General features: G+C 36.9%; 4 protein-coding genes across 6 annotated transcripts; all 4 read right to left on the bottom strand.

Moving 5' to 3' along the window:
• Window positions 1–86: 86 nt before the first annotated feature.
• Window positions 87–1232, bottom strand: LOC141823448 (uncharacterized). The gene has a single exon (XM_074710730.1). The coding sequence runs from the start codon at window positions 1210–1212 to the stop codon at window positions 241–243; it is 972 nt and encodes a 323-aa protein (XP_074566831.1). The 5' UTR covers window positions 1213–1232; the 3' UTR covers window positions 87–240.
• Window positions 1233–4920: 3688 nt separating this feature from the next.
• On the bottom strand, window positions 4921–5313 carry LOC141823606 (bZIP transcription factor 53-like). Its single transcript, XM_074710894.1, has one exon. The coding sequence runs from the start codon at window positions 5311–5313 to the stop codon at window positions 4921–4923; it is 393 nt and encodes a 130-aa protein (XP_074566995.1).
• A 997-nt stretch (window positions 5314–6310) lies between these two features.
• LOC141824032 (uncharacterized) lies at window positions 6311–13994 on the bottom strand. Of its 3 annotated transcripts, none has more exons than XM_074711263.1 (11): window positions 13934–13994; window positions 11474–11640; window positions 10248–10929; window positions 10037–10121; window positions 9753–9840; window positions 8227–8411; window positions 7419–7551; window positions 7186–7322; window positions 6991–7065; window positions 6760–6876; window positions 6311–6684 (listed from the first exon to the last, which is right to left on the bottom strand). In XM_074711263.1, the coding sequence occupies exons 1-11, from the start codon at window positions 13957–13959 to the stop codon at window positions 6643–6645; spliced, it is 1737 nt and encodes a 578-aa protein (XP_074567364.1). In that variant the 5' UTR covers window positions 13960–13994; the 3' UTR covers window positions 6311–6642. The 3 variants fall into 3 exon arrangements, with proteins under 3 accessions (XP_074567364.1, XP_074567362.1, XP_074567365.1); XM_074711261.1 differs by lacking the exon at window positions 13934–13994 and adding an exon at window positions 13225–13396; XM_074711264.1 differs by lacking the exon at window positions 13934–13994 and adding an exon at window positions 13225–13396 and having other exon boundaries at window positions 8227–8294.
• On the bottom strand, window positions 13859–18563 carry LOC141825659 (exonuclease DPD1, chloroplastic/mitochondrial-like). Its single transcript, XM_074713042.1, has 4 exons — window positions 18479–18563; window positions 16386–16989; window positions 15447–15652; window positions 13859–14148 (listed from the first exon to the last, which is right to left on the bottom strand). Exons 2-4 carry the CDS (start codon window positions 16970–16972, stop codon window positions 13946–13948), a joined length of 996 nt encoding a protein of 331 aa, XP_074569143.1. The 5' UTR covers window positions 16973–16989; window positions 18479–18563; the 3' UTR covers window positions 13859–13945.
• Between the last annotated feature and the right edge of the window lie 572 nt (window positions 18564–19135).

The raw sequence follows: 19135 nt of genomic DNA, 5'->3' as shown, positions 1-19135 counted from the left end.
TGTCTTTTTTTTTCATTATTATTATTATAAAAATTACTTTAATGATGCAGTGTTGGCATAGTAAATCTTAGGTGCAAATAATGGAATTATCATTATAAATATTTCATCTTTCATTAATATAATAAAGCATATTTATTGGGGATTAATTAACACGTAATTGATGCACACGATTCAAACCAGCATACAGATGACTGAATTAAGCTTCCAAGTCACCAAATTAACTGTTTAATATGTGATTAACTAGAACCCTCCGCCACCTCCAACGCCACCGCCGAATCCACCACCAGCGCCGCTGCCGCCTCCGAAGCCGCCTCCCTCGCCGCCTCCGAATCCTCCACCACCTCCTCCGCCGAGGCCACCCCCGCCACCAAGTCCACCTCCGGCACCACCGCCCAGACCGCCACCAGCACCTCCCCCAAAACCACCACCGGCGCCGCCTCCAGCTCCGCCACCAAGTCCACCTCCAGCACCACCGCCGGCGCCTCCTCCAAACCCACCTCCGGCGCCTCCTCCAGCTCCGCCGCCTAGTCCACCACCTTTGCCTCCGCCGAAACCTCCACCAGCCCCGCCACCAAGTCCACCTCCAGCACCACCGCCGGCGCCTCCGCCAAACCCGCCTCCGGCGCCTCCTCCAGCTCCGCCGCCTAGTCCACCACCTTTGCCTCCGCCGAAACCTCCACCAGCCCCGCCACCAAGTCCACCTCCAGCACCACCGCCGGCGCCTCCGCCAAACCCGCCTCCGGCACCTCCTCCAGCTCCGCCGCCTAGTCCACCACCAGCCCCGCCACCAAGTCCCCCTCCAGCACCACCGCCGGCGCCTCCACCAAACCCGCCTCCGGCGCCTCCTCCAGCTCCGCCGCCTAGTCCACCACCTTTGCCTCCGCTGAAACCTCCACCAGCTCCGCCACCAAGTCCACCTCCAGCACCACCGCCGGCGCCTCCTCCAAACCCACCTCCGGCACCTCCGCCTCCACCAAGACCACCGCCAAATCCGCCGCCAAGACCTCCGCCAGATCCTCCACCGAGTCCACCTCCAGCACCACCACCAGCTCCTCCACCAAAGCCTCCGCCGAGCCCGGCGCCTCCACCGCCGAGGAGTAAACGCTCAGCGTCCTCAAGGCGGCGACCTTGGGCGAGGCCGACCACCGCCACCAGCGCCATTATTGCAAGACAGACGCCGTGAAGACTCCTCCTCCTCCTCCCCATCTCCATGCACCAGTACTCCCAAGTAGACGATGCACTGCTTGAGCTCTGTTGCGGAAGGACACACCTCTCTCTATATATATATATCTATAATAAATAAATAAATAAATAGAGGGTTAAAATAGAATAGATATATCATCAATAAATGAGGTAGTTGGGGAAATTTGATTTTGATTTTGAGATCCAACACAAATCGGATCTCCGTCTTTTCACTTTTATTGGAAAAGATAAAAGTGATTTGGGATTTTTTTTATTCGGACGAAGGATAAGGGGTAAAATGAAAAATAAAATACGTAATTTTGAAAATTTCAAACTCCTGTGTGTGTCTGTGATTTGGATAATACGGAAAGAAAGTTCTTAATGCGGATCAGTAAAAATGCCGAATTTCATTATTAATTTATAATCCTCTTCTTTTTCTCGGCTTCACATCCAATGAGACACAAAAAGTCAACGAGGGCAGCCAAAGAGTCATGGTATGCCATGAGGGGCATTTAATGCCACGCGTATATCTCAACTAAATATGTCCACGTCACCCAATCCATACATATATTTTTTAGTTGATAACGAAATTAAAATTTTTCTACTTTATATGAAATAATTATAATGATATTTAGATCAGACTCAACTAATAGATCATGTTGAATCTCATTTCATTCCAAGCAAAGATCCATGAGTTATGCCAAGTCAAGCATGAACGGTGTTAGATTGTGTCGTTGGCCAACAACACGATAAATAATAAATAATAATAATAATAATAATTTTATTATTTTAAAATATATTCTTAGTATTATATAAGTTTTAAAATTATTTTTTCTGTTAAAAAGATGAAGTATTCATTTACATATATATAATTATTTCCCTCCTTTTCTATAAGTATTTAATGCTATTAGCTGCTAATTAGTCCGATCCAGCTCAAGTCTCACTATATTGTTCGTGTAGTTGCACACAATAACTTTATTCACATGCATGAATTAATTGCCAGAGATTTTTTTTTTTTGCATTATTATTGTTTATCTCTCAAATGAAATTGAAATGTTAGGGGGGTAAAAGAATAAAAATAAATAGATTATAGTCCTTTTCTATTCCATCTTTATTAATTATATCTACTTGCATGAAATGAAATTGAAAACAACTACAAATTGAATTGCAAACTTGCCTTTTACCACCGCCACCTCAGTCTTGAATGCATACATGCATAAAGTGAAGAAACACACGAACGAATGAATGAATGATATGCATAATTTAAATTGGTTTCTATTTCACGAAAACAAACTTACAATCGTCAACTAACACAATATTCAATGTAAGATGGCATGTTGATGTTGATATACTGGGCACCGAGCATCACAATCAACATCAAGCGTAAAAAAATAATAATAATAATAATAAGATTTAAACTTTAGAATTTAAAATTTAAAATTTAATTTAAATGAAGTGAATATATATATATGTATATATATATATGATTTACTAAAGACTCAAGAATTGAACTTGTTGTTGGGAGTCATGGTTGATAACGTTGATTATCCCTCAAAGATTATCAAAAAAATATTATTTAATTTAGGTAATAAATGATTCTCAAATAATCCATCAGCAAACATCAACAATCTAAAAATCCAACTCGGAATATGATTACCTCAAAATTTTAAAATTTTTCTTGATTTCAAGTGTATCCAAAATCTAGCTGTGTCGGGCACCATCGTTCCTTCGCACGAATGATTCGTCGACCGCCATTCTTTCCTGCGAAAAGCTTGCCCAGAGTCAATGGTGGCAGCGACTCATCGGTCCCATGAACAGGAGAATCAGTAAAACAGTGTTGGCTCGGCATCACCGTAGTTCATTCATGTGGAAGGCATGCCAAAGGCTAAAGGTGTCGGGCTCATCGGAGGTGATAGGCGACTTGCCATGGGCCATAGGTTATAAGCAGCTCAACGGGTGCAACCATTCATTCATACGAAAGGCTCGTCGGAGATGAAGGTGATAGATGACTCATCGGAGAAGGCAAGTGGTTGACGAATGCACGCACGTGTGAGGAGACAATTGTGTTTTTTTTTAAATTTAAACTTAAATTTTTTATTAAAATTTTGATTTGAGATAAACTAAATAGATAATCTTAAATCTAACAAAATTATCATAAAAAAAATTTAAATAATAAAAAATTCTAAAATATTATCTGAATTTATTTATATTTATATATATATCACAATTAATAATAATATTAATAATTATATATTTTATTTTATTTTATTTTTACTCTATCAAATTTATTAATTATTATATTATTATTCAATATATTAGAATGTATATATAAATAATCATGCCAACTATCAGATTTTAATTTTTAAAATTTAAAATGAATACAACCGTAGATACAATTTTCTATACTAAATTATACATTAAAACCTCTAAATAAATAAATTTTTATTACATTATCTAAAATTGAATCAAACAACAATTATATTTTATTTCTATTATGTGATAATATGATAATCACATAATTAAGATTATGATGATCACTGTGAATACACCTTAACAGTTAAGGAAAAGGAGCATTCAAATGCATTTAATTTATCACATTCTTGATGCAGGAACTATTCTGGTCGATACATTTCATTGCATAACAACTGCATCACCATTTAATTTATTTGGTTCTTCATCAGAGAAACTTCATCATTCAAATAAATAGGAATAATAAGAAAAGGAGATCAGATCAATTTTTTAATTATCTCCAGTGGTTTAGCCAACAGCAGCACAGCATGACAGTTCAATAAAAATGTAATGAAAAAGGTATTCTTTATTTAAAAAATAATATTCATGTATCTATCCATGATAAATTATCATTTCATTTTCATTATGACTTTGGATGAACATGCCCTCAAGGCAGGGACAAATGAAATAGCTACTTCTTCTAATTGACCTTCTGAAAAGTGCAAATTGAAAATAATCATGCATAGAACCTCTGAGCGAGTTTAGATATAGTCCAATCACCTTACACTCATTTATATCAAGATAGTGAAGGTTGACACAGTTGATAAATGGTTACTAACCCTTAATCATGATTAGTAGAACAAAGTAAATGACAGTAGATTAGAATAATCCTAACAAGAACGAAAACCATATCATCAAACATTTAACTACACTAATTAACACATTAAACAAAATCACCAACCTGAATTGTGCTTTGAAAGACAATGGCCAAAGGCTTTAGGATTGTTCCTGGTATCTCAGATATGTCCATGGACACACACACTTACTCCACATCCAGATGGCATAGTAATGGACTGCATGCCCAGCAAGTTCTGAAATATAAAGCCTAAAGCAACACAGACACATTCTTCAATACAGATTCTGACCTGAATTGTGCTTTGAAAAAGACAATGGCTGAGGTTTTAGGATTGTTTCTGATAGCTCAGAAATGTCCACGCACAAAAAAACTTGTAAGGCATACTACACTGAAATAGTATCTAGCAAACTGTGAAATGTTAGTATAATAAGTGGAGACCAATGGTGAAGACATACTACAGATTCAGACCTGACTGAATTGTTCTGGGAAAGACAATAGACCATGTTTATGGCATGATCCATGGACTCAAGAAAAGAAAACATGAAAGCACTCTTCTACATAACCTAGGATACACTGAAATACCACATAACAAGCTCTGAAATAGAACTCTGAAAGACTGGAGACAAACCATGGTGAAACACTACAATACTGATTCAGACTTTAAACATGTTGACTACGGTAGAGAGAGGCGGTTGTGCCTGGAAAGGCAACTGCCAAGGCTTCGTCATTGTTTCGGGCATCTCAGGTATCTCCATGGATAACCCACTAGCTTCCTTATAGATGTGAAGTATGGAGTTCATCGACTGCAACCTCTCCGTCAGTTCACTGATTTGAGCCCTGAGGGTGGTGTTCTCCTTATCCACCTTATCAAAATGTTGTGTCACAACATGGATCTGCATCTCAATCTTGCTGTTTTGGCACTTGAAATCGGCACTTTCCTTCAGTAGATCATCCAATTTTTGCTGCTTCCTCATCCGAGACCTCCTTGCGGACTCCCTGTTGGAGAGCATCCTCTTTCTCTTCCTCTCATCGATCGCAAGTTGCATGGAGGAATCTCCAGAACTGAAATCTTGATGGACTGGCGAGCAAGGCATGATTTTTCTCGAGGGATTTTCAGTATAACTTAGGAGATTAGCAACAAGAACGGAAAAAATTGGATTTTTTTTCCCCCCTCAAGCAATGAGATCTACTTCATGAGAAAACGTAAAACCAGAAGAGGAACACCACTGAGAAGGAGTGAAGGAAGCAGATCCGCAGAACAGCGAGATTCATGAATCTGGGCTAGGCGATCTTTATCCACCTAATCCAGCGACAAAACATCCAGATAATGGACAGAAAACTAGAGGAAAATCAAAAAGTTTAATGCAACTAGGTTTTAATCAGATGATAAGCAGGTACCGACTGAGAACAGCAGGCGGCGCAAAAAGGCAAGATCAGATTTTGCGAGTCAGCAACACCTCAGAAACAAAATCAAGCCCAGATAACGCCGATTTTCCGAAGAAAAGCACCAATCTTAGCGAGATCAGAGTTTTCGAGCCAGACACCACCTCCAAAACGGAATCAACACCAAAAGATCAGATTTGGGGGCGGGATTTCAGAAGAAGGGAAAAAAAACATACGATTCAACCAAAAGCTACCAGGAAGTAGCAGAATAACACCAGAGTGAAATGAGAAGACGCAGGACCGCACGGTGAGAAGCCAAGCGAAAGAAAAGAGGCAGCACTGAATCCTTGAAACGGGCTATTTATAGAGAAAAAAAAAAAGAGGGAGGGGTATTCTGGGAACATAAAAAAAGATTTTTTGGGCGTTACAAATAAGAATTCAACACGTCATAAATGTAGTGCAATGACGTCACGCTTCAGTGAGTGAGTCGGTCATAGTTGAGGTAAAAGTAGTAATAAATACCTTCTCTAATTAAAATTAATAAAATTAAATTATACTTTAGAAAACTAAATTTAATTTTAAAAAGATAAATAACCATTTAATTTTAATTCATAAAAAATTTACAGGTATTAAATAGTTTGCTTAATATGAAAGGCACTCAAAACAATCCCCGTCCCTTCCCTTCCTTTCCCTTCCATTCAAATACACAACCCTTTGCCTAACGAAGTCTGCTACACATCGAATATAATTAAACTAAAATTAACTAAAACAATTCAAGAAGAATTATCAACTAAAACTTGCTCATGTACATTTGAACAAATTATTTACATGGGTGACCATTAGCAATTGCGCAAGCTCATTCATGGTCTTTGATGATGCTTCTATATAAATATGCTTCTTCTCCAAAAGGAAGGAGCCCTGAGGGAAGAAAGATATACCAAAATGAACCACTGGCCAGTGGTGCCGTGCGATGATCATAGCCAAAATTCGTCTCATAGTGCATTCATGCGTCTCATGTTATTCATTCGTGAAACCTGCAGTATAGGATCGTAAAGCACTTCTAAGAGAACTAAAAGTGCTGAAAAATTTGTAACACTAGTTTCACTTACGATGTGAGATTTCCATTCGACCTTGCACTGCTCCTCTTTGGCACCAGATTGAGCCTGACCCCGCACATGATGGAAAATGTGAACAAGGACAGCAGCATCCAGAGCGGCGTACTCGATCTGCATTTTTTAGTAGTACGATCTGCGAGTTACGTTTTGTCCAGATAGGCTAAACGACACACACATATATCCTCATTATTTATTTCCCCAAGTCCAGATGCGAGTGGCAGATACCTGATTCTGACTTAAAGGTCTCTGTTCCCAGTTGCTATTGCGTCTGGTCTTGTTCAGACCTGCTCCTAGAATTTTCTAATCCAAGAACATACAGATAAATTCACGTCAGTATTGCATGATCACAAATTCGTAAGTTACACAGTTGAAGGGAGAATATTTCAGCTAGTAATTTCACATTTTTTGAATTCATCATACCTCGGCCAACCCAGAGAGACCTCCATTGCGCTCCTTGAACAATTTCTGAATGTCAAGAAGCATTTCGTAGGATCTGAAACACTCCAAGTCTCCATAGGAATGGGACAATTGCTGAAGGTCACATTGCAAGTTATAGCCTACACCACGGGCAAAAGATGAAGGGGGAAACTAAAATCAGCACGTTTGCATTCTTCATTCATTGTCATCAGATGAGGAAAATGACATTTCATTACCGAGTTTTAGGGTGTTAGAGGAACATAAAATGCGTCTAAGGCAAGAGTCTAATGCTTTTGGTTCATCCTCATATAACTTTATCAAATCAAAGATGAAGGCATGGTTCTCTGATGCGATCTGCATGATGGATACCTGAACACATGGAAGCAAAAAGCTAACTATAGAATCACATCGACTGGTATCTCGAAAGAATAATATGCAAAGGCATCTATCCCTAGTATTTGCTATTTCTGCCTTCATCCTTGACAACAATGGCAATCTTCAAGTACAATACACAATACACATAACCTAATCATCCTCATAGCAGCCAAATATGTAGTTATTTAAACTTAGTGTTTAAAGCTTTAAGCATGATGGTTCGACCATATTTATGAGCTCACAACCCAGTACTCACCATGTGGGGCTAGATAACGGTGTTACAGAAACACTCATGCTTCATTATGTTTCCCGACACTTAAAGCAGGTCACATGTCTAATAGAAATAAGCCTGTGCTGAATAAGTCCATTATTCCTGATTTGGGTGCCCATTGCAAACTACAGTAAAATTTGATGGTTAATAGCAGGTTCCAACCATTTTTGCAGCAATTACTGTTTTAGAGGGAGCAAATATTGATCCCAATTGGCAAATGTTTAGGTTATGATTCATCTGTCGTTTACAATGTCACATTAACATACCATCACACCACTTGAAAAATTATTGATTTTGGAACTAATTCATAAAAGAAAAAAAATTGTTGCCTAATATGAGATCCTTGTGAGACAAAAGACAAATTTTAACTGATAACTTTCAACAAGAAAAAATGTTACCTTGTTTGGTTTGCTCCCTTTTTCATAATTAGGCTTCCATTCACAATCTATTCCAACAATTTTACAACCTTCAATATACTTGGTAGCAGTTAGTAGTCCATTAACCTCATCAACCCATACAATATCATCCAAAATAAAGTTCTTAAGATCCAAGTAACGAGGTCTTGAAGAAGTTTCATCAGTGACTGGATAATTTTCAAGCAAATGTATCAGTATTTCTTTTTTGCTTTTTGAACTGAATAAAGAAATGGGCATACAAAGAGAATAAGCAGGTAACTCATTATATAGCACCATCAATTTCAAATAATTACAGCATGCTCAATTTAAGTGTGAGGCAGTTCCAAGGAGGAAAAACAGATGCATAATGTTCAAGAATTACAGAAATTTTATTGGACAAATATACAGAACCAAAAGCAACGAAACAATTTCTTCATTAAATTACTCTGGATGTTATGTTGCCACGATTGATTGGGGTGAAATAATGTTTTAAAAAGCAAAGAAGTGAAGTCCTTACCCAAAAAAAAGTACCTTTCTTTGTTATCATACACAGAATCATGCATCTTGATGTTTTTGATTGATATTACTCATAAAGTTGTAAGTATTAATGCATCTCTGTATAGCCATAGAAATGTGATACAGTCATTAATTATCGCATGTCACTTAGAAAAAGATAGGGCAAAAATCAAGATGGCGCCCCTTTTTTTCCAAATTGTCAAAGGGGCGTCCCACATTTAATTTTAATCATAAGGGCATCCTTTGACACTGTTCAGCCATGTACAATTATCCAAATGCCCTCCAATACTATTATATACTATTAGTACTGTTATCTCTCATCTAAACTTTAAACCCTAATTTCTAAACCGGTCTGAATTCAAAGTTGAATTCACATTGTAACAGCTATGAATCCGTAGTTGCTATAACATGAATTTTTATTCAAGTTATAGCAGCTATGAAACCATAGCTGCTACAACGTGCCTGACTGACTCAAAATTTAGACGGGAGATAGCAGTCCTAAACAGTACAGACATTTGGGTGAATGCACATAGTAGAACAGTGAGGTGGGGCGCCCTTTTGATTAAAAATAAATGTGGGGCGCCCCTTTGATGATTTGGAAAAAAAGATGTGCCATCTTAATTTGTGGCTCAAAAGATAAGCAATTAGTAGAACTTAAAAAATCAAGAGGCTTAGAAAAATTATCCCTCATGTTTTGTTCATCTTACAGCTATCCAGCATTGTTATAACTTGATCAAGAGTTAAAATTGACCTAAACGGCCCGCTTGGTTCAATGGATGTGAAATCTGATACACACCATCAAATTAATTTCACCAGGAATAAAATACTCATTTACAGAAGTTAAAAAGACTATTGGTTCCCTTTGCAATACAGTAAAGGATATGCCAAAATAAGTGAAAGGGAATTTCCTAGTACTGTTACTGAAATGAAGTTTATCAGTACCAAGAACATTAGAAAGCGTAGCGAGTTCCGTATGACCTTCAAATAACAATTCTTATGGCTATATTTATCACCTGAAACCTTTGAAAAACCTTCAAGGCAATAACGCTCACAAAGTTCATCAGCCTTTTCACTATAGCCAGCTTCCATAGCTAGGTATACCTTTCAAAAGGAAAAAAGAGAGCAACATACAACTTGGATTTAGAGAAAGAAATAGAAGGTACTTCAGAACTGACATGAGACATTGCTTGTAGAAAAAAACCAAAATAAAGAGTAATCAATGAAAAAATCATCAGACAGGAAAATTTGTGTGAGCAATATCACATAAATTAAACTAGGACAAAACAAAGATCCTCACAAGGTACTCAACAAGATGCTGATCCTTGTTTGTTTTCAGTTCTGCGAAATCCCACAATCCTTTCTCTGCCAGCTTTTTCAATAAGCTGCATTTACATGTGAATATCTTTATCAAACATGGAAGAAACAAAGAAGAAAGCTTTCAAATTTATTTAGCACCTTGTAGTAAACTATATTCACGTGCACAACATCCAAATAAGAAACATTGGTACCTCTCTTTGTACATATGATACACATCTGGAAATTCCTCCGTAAGATTGTTTCTCTTTATTATGTCATAAGCATTTTTCAGCATCTTCATATCCAGATACTTCTGAACAAGCAAGCATATAAGAGGCTTTCCCATAAAAGTAGCCCACTTTTCTGCTGCTTTATATTGGTTGCTCTCAATCATCTTTAGAAGCAAGGACTCCCCAGATAGTTGGATAGAAAATCTCTCTAACAGTGTTACAGCAGTCATATAAGATTGTGATTCAATAAAATCAATAACATATTGCTCAATGTATGCCTTCACTCTGTCTAAACGCCCTTTTGTCATGTCAAAACAACCTATAGCATCACCGATATCTTCCAAATTGACATCAAATGCTTCCAGTAACTTAATTAAAATACGTTCCTCATGGCCAACAACACAGGCAAGAATATCAAGAACTAGTTGTAGGGCAAGGGGCTTTGCTCTGTAAAAGTCATCTGGACTGAAATTATGGGATTTACAGTGCCGAAGAGAAGATAGCAGCATATGACTGAATCCCTCAGTGTACTGATGTCCCAACAAAGGTACAACATAAAGGCAATGGATAAGAAAAGTAAATGGGCCTGGTTGAGGAGCATTATGCAGTGCTCGTGACACTTGTTGCTGAAGTACTCGGAACTTGGGGGTTGCTTTACGTGTACCTACAAAGAAGTCAATATTATCTTCAATCATCAAACTAATTTTTTAAAAAGTCATTTTTATGCAAAATTCAATATCTCCATTCATTCAATTATATGGCCTATGGGATATTACATTAGTTAGATAACTTCTAAGTGTAGATCTTGACCATTTAGAACAACTCTCTTGATTATCACATTATGAAATCAAGATAACACCACAAAGATTTAAAACAGAAAATATACTCGAAATAACAGGGAATACTACCCTCTTCTTGCCTGTGTTATATTAGCATAGAACTATGAACTGCATTATTATAGTGAATACAGAAGGAAATCCTACAAGGCAAAGTGTATCAGGCAGTCAAACATTGATTATCAAGTTAGAAAAGGAAGCCATTGTCACTTGGTTTGAAATGTGAAACTGCATTTTAAGGTATCACAGTATTAGCATACTGATCCACCAAAGTACATAGCAAGAGATGCAGAAAGGAATGCATTCAAAACTCAAGAGATGCTCGATCAAGTGAATAAATACAACAAATGCATTCAAGTATATAAAACTTACCACATACATAACACTCCTTTAGCAAGTATACAAATGTTGCTGGGCAGATATGTGACAAATCAGAGAAAGCATGCAAACAAATGGCCCTATTTTCATGTAGGTGTTCTCCATTTCCGTTTCCTTTCTTGATATTCTGCCGATAATGACCCATATTAGATGGGTACAACCTGTAAAGAAAAAGAGAAAACTATATAAGCAGCATTTAGGACAAGACCTAATCATGTTAATCTTCACTGGTAACAGCAAATAAAACAAGTGATATATTTGCAATAATTCAGTTTGTACAATAACAAATCATCACTATGATTTAACAAGGGTAAAGCAACAAAAACTTATAATTACATGGCAATGTCGCAACTTGCAAGTAGTTCATATATTTGCAATGAGTTAGTTTCTGTGCCACTATAATTTAATCCAGGTAAAGCAACAGAAACTTATAACACATAGCAAAGTTGCAACTTGCAAGTAGTTCAAGCATCTAAATTTAATCATGGCATTGATCCCATGCCAATATCACCACTTGAACTAAAGAGCAGTCTGGTGCACGAAGCTTCCGCCAATGCAGGGTCCCGGGAAAGGATTGGACCACATTAGGTCTATTGTATGGACTCTTAACTTGCCTTACAAGAGGTTGTTTCTGCAACTCGAATCCGTAACCATAAGGTCACACAATAGCAACTTTGTCACTTGAACTGCTTTAGACTCCCGAAGCAACTGAGGCAAGTGAAGACAAGCAAAATAAGCAAGCAAGGCACCTACTGTTCATGTTTTCATGTTGCAAGGTTTTCTAGGGAGTATACCAAGGTACATCATGGTTAACAAACTAAATACTAATTTGTTGATGCACTTCAGTACAGTAAAGTATATTGAGCACTAGTAATCAATCAGACTAAACCAGTTGACATAACAAAGTATTTCAACGTGTTACACATTTAGTCATAAAAGACTATTAATGTTTCAGAATGCCAAATAATAAGTGCATATGAGGTGGTGCAAGTCTCACGCAGATTAAACAAAAAGGAGTTTTTATTAAATTGAAAGATGATCATACATTGAAGACCTCTTTCATAGACCCAAATTCAAAAAAAAAAAAATCAAATTGCAAATTGGGAAATAAAACATTCTAAATTAAGCTCCTAACAAAACTACACTATTTCTGAATTAAAACATACCAAACTTATTTAACACCCTAAAAGAAAACCATTATCATCTTAAAATACTTCCTTTAACCTTTATTCTCCTGTAGACAAAATCTTACCAGAATAAATCCTCACAAAAAAAACTTAAAATAATGACAATGAAAATCCTATTTTACATCAACATAAGTTGTTTTCTCCTCAGCAAATAGAAAATACGTCCCTTAAGTTTTGTTTAGTCAGAGTCCTCTACATCTCGCTTTAGTTTTGTTGTCCTAAAGTTCCGACCACTAAGAATCTTGAATAAGAATCCTAAAAGCATCTTTATCATTGCAGAGTAATTAATCGTTCCAAATGAACACATCAACGTACACAAAAACACATCCTGCATCAAACTGACGTCTAAGAGAGCACTTTTCCCATGGAGCGATAAGCCAAAAAAAAAAAAAAAAAGGACAAACAGATAAATCCTCGCTGCAAAAGATCATATGATACCATCAGTCTAGCATTTGCTCCGGTTCAAAACCAACAATTAGCTGAACTACATCCAACATAGCCCGAAAGGAATAGGCGAAAAAGGCAAAGACGGATAGTGAAAACGAAGATGTGAAGTACCCGCAAGGATTAGGGTTTAGAAGCATATGGAACAAGTCGAACCGGAGCCGGAGACGGAGAAAGCGGAGACCGAGGAATCTCAGTTCGCAGAGGATCGAGGGCGGAAAAAATCCATCGAGGAAGAGACAAAAATCAAAAGCGCAGAGAGACCGAGCCGGAAACCTAATAAAAATCTCTTCTCTTTTCTCTTTTCTCTTTTCTCTTTGGTCTTAAACGGAATGATACTTTTGGCCCACCAGATCATCGGTTTACCAAAAAGGGATAGCAGAATAAAAATATATTTCTAATTTTTACCAACATTTTCTTTAATTATATACAAAAAAATTACTATAGCTGTCAAATCGTATTAAAATAATAAATCTTTTTTTTTCATCTTTCTCACCTTAAAATCAAAATAAATGACCCATTAATTATTTGCTTAATTTTTTTAATTGGACCAAATAATTAATATTCCACGTAGAGTGTTCTAAGATTTCTTCAGCGAACCAAACCGGATTAATTTAGGACTCAATTTAGGGCAATCTGGTTCAACAATGATATAAACTTGCACTCAAAATGAAAGGACTATTAGTTCATTCATTTTCCATAATCTAATGAAAACAAAAACTTCCTAATGTTCTTAAGTTTCCACGAAGCATGGTGGCAGATTACAGCAATGCTTCAAAAACAAACAAACAAAAACAGTTGTATTTGATGTGAAGTTAGAAACCTCGGTGTTTGCTCATGGAGGAACATCAAAGTTTCTTTTGGGTCGGAAAGCTAAATCCAAGAGCTGAGAGACAGTCAGTTTCAGATCGAAAGTAATTCGCTGGAGCACATTGCAGAGTACCGTGGCATCAGGCATTGCTCGGTGAGCAGGTCCGGCTAACGGGATTCCATAATGCTCACGAAGTGATTCCAATGATACGGATGGAAGCTTGGATCCTGTAAAAGATAATACAGAAGTACAAGGGGTGTTTAATTTTGAATCTTCAGGCATTTTATGGCTCTCTATCGTAGTCAAGCATGCTGAAATACGATAAATGTGGCTAGGAATGAAATGATGCTAAAATAAGAATCAGAAAAATGTAAGATATTACAGTGTTTTGGGTCATGTCTGTTATTTGATCTCTGTCGTTTTTGTTGAATCAACAATGATATAAACTTGCACTAGCAAGATTTAACCATATTGCATGAAGTAGAGCACTAAAACCAACAGAAACAGTTTCAATCACTCGGTTTCAACACAATTTGACTTGCATGTGAGAGTTAAACTTGGTATGATTTATAGAATAAATCAGAATGAATGTTTAATATGTGATTCCCATTAATTGTGCTTATTGCAACCTTGATTAGTCAGGTTAAGAAATGTCAAATTGCCTATCACTAGCAAGGATTAAAGTCTAGTGTATGGCCAAGTGCCCCTCCCTGACACAACTGAGCATAACGGTTCCTCTTTCGCTCCAGGACACAAAAACAACACCAATACAAAATTCTTCCTCGTGGGCATGAGGCTTCCTCCTACTCATGATCCTTCCTCCGCTGAAGACACAAATGCTCAATACCCGGATGCTGAAGGGACTGAAATCCTTGTAGCTTAGCTCTCCATTCACAGAGACCCATCCTCAGTCCTCGGTCCTCAGTCCCAACCCCTCATTTGCCTGGCCACTAAACAAGCACACTAGAATGAGAGAGACCTTCCCTCAACAGGCAAGGAACCAAATCATGTCTCCCTAGTTATTGGCTATCCCTCTATCCATCTTATTTGTTCCCCGATTGAGAGTTTCACCACTTGGAATGGACCACTATACTACTTAGGTATTGCATCAGTTGTATACCTTTAGTTTAATAGCTTGTAAAAAGGCTTGTATATCCACTAGTAGATATACTCCTCGAGTATTGTTACTAACACAAATACAAAATCTTAATTAGTCAACATACAGTTTGAGGAAAGGATTGAATGTGAATCAAATACCAAAGTTGACTGGAGCCCTTTCTATAATTTTTAAACGTGCAACTTGCTTCATGCTAGTAAATTGAGAAACTAGAGTTATATTAGAAGGCTGATGGCTCACAACAAAAATTGACTTCAAGTTTCCAGTAAACGTTTCCCTGCAAATTACATGCTACTTATGGCGACATAGCCTTTTACAGACATGGATTTTTCATTGTCATATAATATAAAAAAAATCTCAAGACAAATTTACCAAAGAAGAAACAGAACCAAGGAAACAACAACGTACCATCTGGCATTACCAATCGACGTGCAAGAGGAAGAGTATCGAGAAATCCCCAGTCTTCAGGAATATCCATCGAACAGCGCTGGAATTCATTGGTGATAAATGGTACATCAAACTGCTCTGCATTGTGAGCAACCAATAAAACAGGTTTTCCAGGCATTCGGCGACTCCGAACATATTGCAGGAGGATAGGAACTAGCTCTCTAAACCTATGAGATAAGGAAGCAAAGTCAAATTGACATCCAAACTGATCACTTTATAGAAAAGACAGAAGATGCTGGTGCCTTCAGAAATATACAACACTAGAAATTGGAACAGATCAAACAGGCAAAATATCCATGATTTCCGCACAAGAAATGTTAACAGTTAGAGCTGTAATATTAAAACATCATTTGATTCATCATTTGCATTCTATAATGTTGAATATGACATAATAACAAAGATTTACAACAAACTACTATTTCAAAATGCCATGGTCTACCTATGCATATTACTGTTATGGAGCTCAATAAGGGAACAACAACAGTAAACAATTTGAAGAACAAATGTTTAGATCTAACAGAAAGACTTAAAAAGATATCTAAATGAGAGTATTAACAACAATCAGTCTGTAGAAATAATAAGCAATTTCAAGCAACATGGTAAATAAAGTTGAAAACAAGAATAATATTATAAAATTCACAACTGTACACAATCATGTGTTGCTTCAGCATGCTTGTTACTTGTAAATTGTGAATGAATGCTAGAGTCTATGTGCAAAAATAAAGAACAAGATTTCCAGCATCAAGAATACTAAAATAGAACATCAAAAGCGACCTATTCTAACTTTAATTTGCAGATGTCCATATATCTGTTTTAATAGGCAGAACGACTATTTGATCCGTGGTTATTCTAACAAGAGGATAAGCACTTAAAGGACCTTCAAGATTTAAATAAGCATACGTTGGGACATCAGTCCTGTTAACCATATAAGATCGAATTCCATGAGCATGTGTATTTGATACAGGTATCTCTGGATTAACAAGTGTTTCAAAAGTACTGTCCTTGCCACCAATAAGATCGCGAAGTGCAAACTCAATGATCCTTTCCTTTCGTCGACTGAACCCTGTTGTTTCAATGTCAAAAACAAGAATAGTTGCAGGCCAATCTATAGCTTTCCTAACAGAAGTACTTTGTTGGAAACCATGACAATTAACAGTTTTAGGTTGAAAAAACGCTGGCTGATTTTTACTATTTATTGTTGATGCTCTCACTATTCGTTTCTCAATTTTACATGGAGTAGCTCTGTTTGTGGATAACTTTCTCGACTTCAACTTGGTAGTTTTATTTGACCAAGCTCTGACAAACACCAAACTCTGCAGTCCTAATCTTGCTTCATTTGCTAGCACTGAGTTTTGTAGATTGAATCTCCAAACATGAACTTGTTTACAAGTGCAATATTGGAGCTTGAGAAACTTGATAGTCGAATTGCTGCCAAGGTTGTTCAGCAATTGATGAAGATTTCTGGAGAAGAAAACAGATAGTGACATTCTTCAAAGAGTGGAACCTGCATCAAGTATTTTCCCAGCAAAAAACATTACACACAAGTTACCAACATCTATAGTCATGAAAATCAAAGTTAATCAGTAAAAACTGCGAGATAGCACATTTTCTGCATTGCATATCTGAATGCAACTCTTTTGGAATAAGTTTTTGGGTATAAATGTTCTGAAACTAATTCAGGAAAATACCTCGAGTACATATCATGGAGATTCTACACCTCGAGCTAGGTTATTTGCTAATTAATTAGTAACAAACACAGAAAAATTTGCCCCAAACATCGGGAAACAATGCGACAATTGGATATGAATTGAATTTTACTGTCCTTGAATTCAGTTCATTGATGCATCATTCCGCCAAAAGTCTCACGCAAGGTAATTCTACCATTAGCAAACAGGGAATAGAGCATCTAGGGCAGAAGAAAAAATATATCATAATGACTTGATTACTAGACATTGCCTATGAACGAAGTATAATCATAAGGGAATGTAGACTAACACACTCTCATCGACATCCAGAAATTTGTATTCAAGGATTATTCTATTTATAATAACAGTCATCGAGAAAACATAGTATTGTTGGCCCGAAATATATATAATATATAGATATAGATATCTATTAGAACAAAATAAAAAAATAAAAACAAACATGTGATCAATCCTAACATTTAGTTTGCAAATATACTCATTCCAAATGTGAGATTGAGAACTGAGACAGTAAGAAGAATAGCAAGTTTCTCATCAGTAAAAAAAACATGCGTTTAGAGATCAAATAAACAACCTAATCAAGAAACACCATGATCAAAACTGATCCACCAGGTGCTCGACGTAATTCCCTAGTGAGGAATACAAGTACAAGCAAATCAAAACCTACTCGCATATCACGTTCAGTCACACAAAAGCACGCGCATCAGTGGAAGGATACAAATTGTTGAGAAGGGATGAAACAGACAGCATTATCAACAAACACAGCGATCGAACCAAGAGCACCAGATGCTCAGCTAAATTTCCGAGAGAGTAATGCAGTCACAAAATGTCGAGAAATGAGAAAGGTGCTCGGGCAAGATGTTCAATTACGCAAAAGCACGCAGATCAACGGAATGAGAGAAACTATTGATGAGGGATCAAACAAACGACACGGCCAACAAACAGAAAAACAAGAAACACCGAGATCAAAGCAAGACCAACAGAAAACTCGACGAAATTCCCAAGCGAAAACCACACGAGGTACAGAAATGGCAAACCTACTAGCAAAAGCACGTGGATCACTGAAAGGGAGAAATTGCTGAAAAGGGATCAAATAAACACCATTATCACGAAAAACAGCAAGATGCTCCATGAAATTTCCAATCGAGTGATGCAGCCAAAAAATTCCAGGAATCAGAAACCTACTCGCATCACGGACTCAACCACGGACCAGCGCGAGGAACAACGAAAAGGAAAGTTCTTTCTTCGAAATGGAGCACATGAGCAAGCGAATGAGGAAGAGGACCGCACCGGAAGCAGCTGCTTTGGACTCGGCGCGGCGAGGGGCGGAGCGCGAGGAAAAAGGGATCGTGAATGCGGCGGCAGCGGTGGTGGCTACCCAGGGCGCTGGGTAGTGAGCGGAAGTAGGCACCGCAGTGGATATTTACAGGCACTTACATATTAGCAAATTCTTTTGGAAAAAAAAAACAAAAAGAAGCCTAAAAATAATGTTTTAATATATATATATATATTAAAAATAATATTCCATGTTATTTTTTATTCTAAAAATATTTTTATTTTTAATATTAATATTATTATAATAATTTTAACAATAATCTAACAATATTGTTGCTAAACATATAGATAACTAATCTAATATATACTTTTTTATTTTTTAACAATAAAACGGAACTCTTAGGGATGTTTTGGTATTAATTAAATCTTAAAAACTATTTTTAAAACTCTAAAGAAAACTAAATGAGACGTGATATAATGAAAATACTTCACCTTCCTTCCACTACTTTGATAATTAATTGCTTATATTTATTTAAAAGAACTAAAGTATTCTTAGTCATTATTTCATGATCATCTGTTTTAATATCTTCCCTCTTTAATTTTTGTTTTTTTCAAAAAAAAATCTTAAAAGTTAATGAGACTCAACTTGATATCTTTAATTAATGTTTCTTT

Source organism: Curcuma longa, chromosome 3 (assembly GCF_044706935.1).
Source record: "Curcuma longa cultivar G26 ecotype Majalengka, Jawa Barat chromosome 3, ITB_CL_G26_1.1, whole genome shotgun sequence".
NCBI lineage: Eukaryota > Viridiplantae > Streptophyta > Magnoliopsida > Zingiberales > Zingiberaceae > Curcuma > Curcuma longa.
Note: the sequence above shows the minus strand (reverse complement) of the source record. Positions and strands in the feature narration are given on the sequence as shown.

What these genes read in the sequence shown, in the direction of transcription:
- LOC141823448 (XM_074710730.1), bottom strand. Translation starts at nt 1,212, where the DNA reads ATGGAGATGGGGAGGAGGAGGAGGAGTCTTCACGGCGTCTGTCTTGCA.
- LOC141823606 (XM_074710894.1), bottom strand. Translation starts at nt 5,313, where the DNA reads ATGCAACTTGCGATCGATGAGAGGAAGAGAAAGAGGATGCTCTCCAAC.
- LOC141824032 (XM_074711263.1), bottom strand. Translation starts at nt 13,959, where the DNA reads ATGTTCCTCCATGAGCAAACACCGAG. An exon ending in AGCATCTTGTTGAGTACCTT is followed by an intron (nt 9,841 to 10,036) that starts GTGAGGATCTTT and finishes TCCTTTTGAAAG; the next exon opens with GTATACCTAGCTATGGAAGC. An exon ending in TCGAATGGAAATCTCACATC is followed by an intron (nt 6,685 to 6,759) that starts GTAAGTGAAACT and finishes CCTATACTGCAG; the next exon opens with GTTTCACGAATGAATAACAT.
- LOC141825659 (XM_074713042.1), bottom strand. Translation starts at nt 16,972, where the DNA reads ATGTCACTATCTGTTTTCTTCTCCAGAAATCTTCATCAATTGCTGAAC. An exon ending in AACAGGACTGATGTCCCAAC is followed by an intron (nt 15,653 to 16,385) that starts GTATGCTTATTT and finishes CTTATCTCATAG; the next exon opens with GTTTAGAGAGCTAGTTCCTA. An exon ending in TCGATTGGTAATGCCAGATG is followed by an intron (nt 14,149 to 15,446) that starts GTACGTTGTTGT and finishes TATCTTTTACAG; the next exon opens with GATCCAAGCTTCCATCCGTA.